A 2,527-nucleotide genomic window follows, 5' to 3' on the forward strand; every position below is an offset into this window, starting at 1 on the left:
TATAAATAAAAGGAAGGAAGACATAAAATAAACTTGAATAAACAATGATAAGAATAAAAAATAAGTAACAATGGCAAGAGTAAAATTTTTTGAAAATACATAAAATATACAGTTAAAAAAGTACCGGAGATGTACATAAAACAAAAACAATACGGGGAAGAAGAAAAAAATAAAGAAGAAGAAAGTAGAGATTAATAAACGTCTTGATAGAATAATTATAAATAAAAAAATAATAATGATATTAAAATGATAATAAATGAGCAAAGAACAAGTCAGGACAACCTACCTGTTCAAAGTGAACAGTTGAACAGAAGGCAACAATGAAGCGGAAGCGTGGAGGAGTGGGGAGGAGGTAGCCAGCCGTTTAACAGCTATATTTCTGTTTCAAATACGTCGTGTATACAGGAAGTAGTCATAAAGATATGACGAAAAATGATAAGAGAAAGATACAGAAATATGATAATAATAATAATAACTATAATAATTTTTAATTTAGGAATAACTAAGTAAAATTAGAATGATACATATCGTTACTTATAATACGAGATTATACTGAAAAAAATATAGTAGGGTAGTTAATACAATATAGGAAAAGAAGTAACTAATAATAAGTAAAAGTAATTAAAGAGTAGTAAAAATTACAAAGAAATAAGTACAAAAAATAATTAAACAACGATAACAACTGTAGTATTTATATATCATGAAAATAATCATTTATCTACACTGATAATAGTAACAGTAAAGATAACAGGAGTAACATGAATAATATAAAGTGAATAAGGTAATTTAAAAATCGGAAGTGAAAGTTTACAAAATAAAATAAAAATATATATAAAAGTACAAGGTGAGATGTAAAAAGAAGTACATAAAAAGATTAAAAATAAGTAATAAAGTATAGAAAATAAGGAAAAAATGTGATGGAATGTTAACCATATAGGTGATGATAATGATAAGTGAAATAAGTTAATAAAACATAGATGAATAAATATAAGTAAATGCAGCGATAGATAATATAAGTGATAAAGAGATAACAAACAAGTGAAAAAACAAAATTATAATAGAAAAATGTTTGGTGATGATAATAAAATGAGTGTAAAATTATTTAGTCTTAATTAAGTTTAATATATGGCTGTATGTATGCGAGATACAGTTTTTATCGATTTTGTGGTTAACTGGATGGGGTTCAAGATGTTTTTATCCTATTGGAGTAAGATAAAAACTGTTTCTCTTTTGAACGCAACACTGACCATCTTCTTATATAAAAATTATTTTATTATTTTTTTTTTTTGTGTTTAGTTCCATTCAGTAAGCCCTGCAAAGTGGGGCAAAATCTTGGCTTACATCAAATTCTTACTATTTGAATTTTTTTTTACTGCACTTGGATCTTCTTCCTTTTTATACAATCTTTTTTTTTTTTATGTTTTCTATTCTTCCAAAAATAGCTGAAAGTAAAATTCATTGGGTCATTAAAATGAACGATAAATTAGAATAAATTATCATTTTAGTTTATCAGAAGTCAAGAGAACACGTAAACTTAAATTGATTCTTTCCTTCAAAATATTGATTAGAGCATACTCTATCAAGTACAGCCTACTCAATGATAAAGCTTAGTTCTTATTACAGATGAGTCAAGGTCAAATAATGATTTGAGAGAGGCTGGCATCGAGACTGATGGTGGCAGTATGAATGAAACTGATAAAGGAGAAAATGAGACTGTCATTACAGTTAATGATGATTCTCCTAAGGAACCTGACAACAATGTTATAGAAGACGTTAGTGATTCCGAAGGAATTGAAGCCGACGAAGATCCAGTCACTGAGGTACATCAAGAGGCTGATAGTGTTATTGATGTTGATTTTTCGGATGCAGCAGATCAGTCTTCCAATGATAAGGATCCTCCTGCCGAACAGAGCTCTTGTAAGAATTTTTTTTTAATAATAATACAAATTATTGATTTTAGATGTTTGCAGTTGTGTAATTTATTTTAAGTTCACAGTCAAATTTGTCATCTATAATCTGATATATAAAACTCAATATTTGTTTGTTCGTATTTTATGCGCTGCCGTATTATCTACTGGTGACCATTGTTCGTATACCAATTCATTTTATCCTATTAATTAAGGAAGAATTTTGAAGCGTTTTATTTTATTTCTTCGGTTAAAATTTGTTTAAGTAGGTCCAGTTTGTGCCCTCGGGTGCAGTTTATAGAGCCTTAAACAAGTTTTGGGTAGAACAAGAGTCGTGTTGGATTTATTTCTATTTTTTTACCATTTATTCTTATTTTATAATGTTATTTACCGCTATAAACTAAATAGATATAAAAAGTAATTAATTAAATCAATAATCCAATATGTAAATAACTAAATATATTAATTTGTATCAAACTTTCAATTGTATTTAATCAATCTATCTACATCTCTAAATCTTGCAATTGCTAAGCATTGGCGGGTATGCTAGTGATATATAAGTAAATTTACATAGCTTTCTCTCTTTCTCTCTCTCTCTCTCTCTCTCTCTCTCTCTATAT

The 2,527-nt window shown here is 27.6% G+C and overlaps 1 protein-coding gene across 1 annotated transcript in view; it reads left to right on the top strand.

The window, feature by feature from the left end:
• Positions 1 to 2,527, top strand: part of LOC106682627 (enolase-phosphatase E1) — a gene marked incomplete in the record, with an annotated part of 62,639 nt that overhangs the window by 40,677 nt on the left and 19,435 nt on the right. Inside the window, 1 exon segment of the mRNA XM_067046027.1 lies at positions 1,624 to 1,917. Coding sequence (XP_066902128.1) covers positions 1,624 to 1,917 — 294 coding nt within the window.

This window comes from Halyomorpha halys, unplaced genomic scaffold (genome assembly GCF_000696795.3).
Source record: "Halyomorpha halys isolate HHAL.00 unplaced genomic scaffold, Hhal_1.1 Scaffold24.1, whole genome shotgun sequence".
NCBI classification, from domain to species: domain Eukaryota; kingdom Metazoa; phylum Arthropoda; class Insecta; order Hemiptera; family Pentatomidae; genus Halyomorpha; species Halyomorpha halys.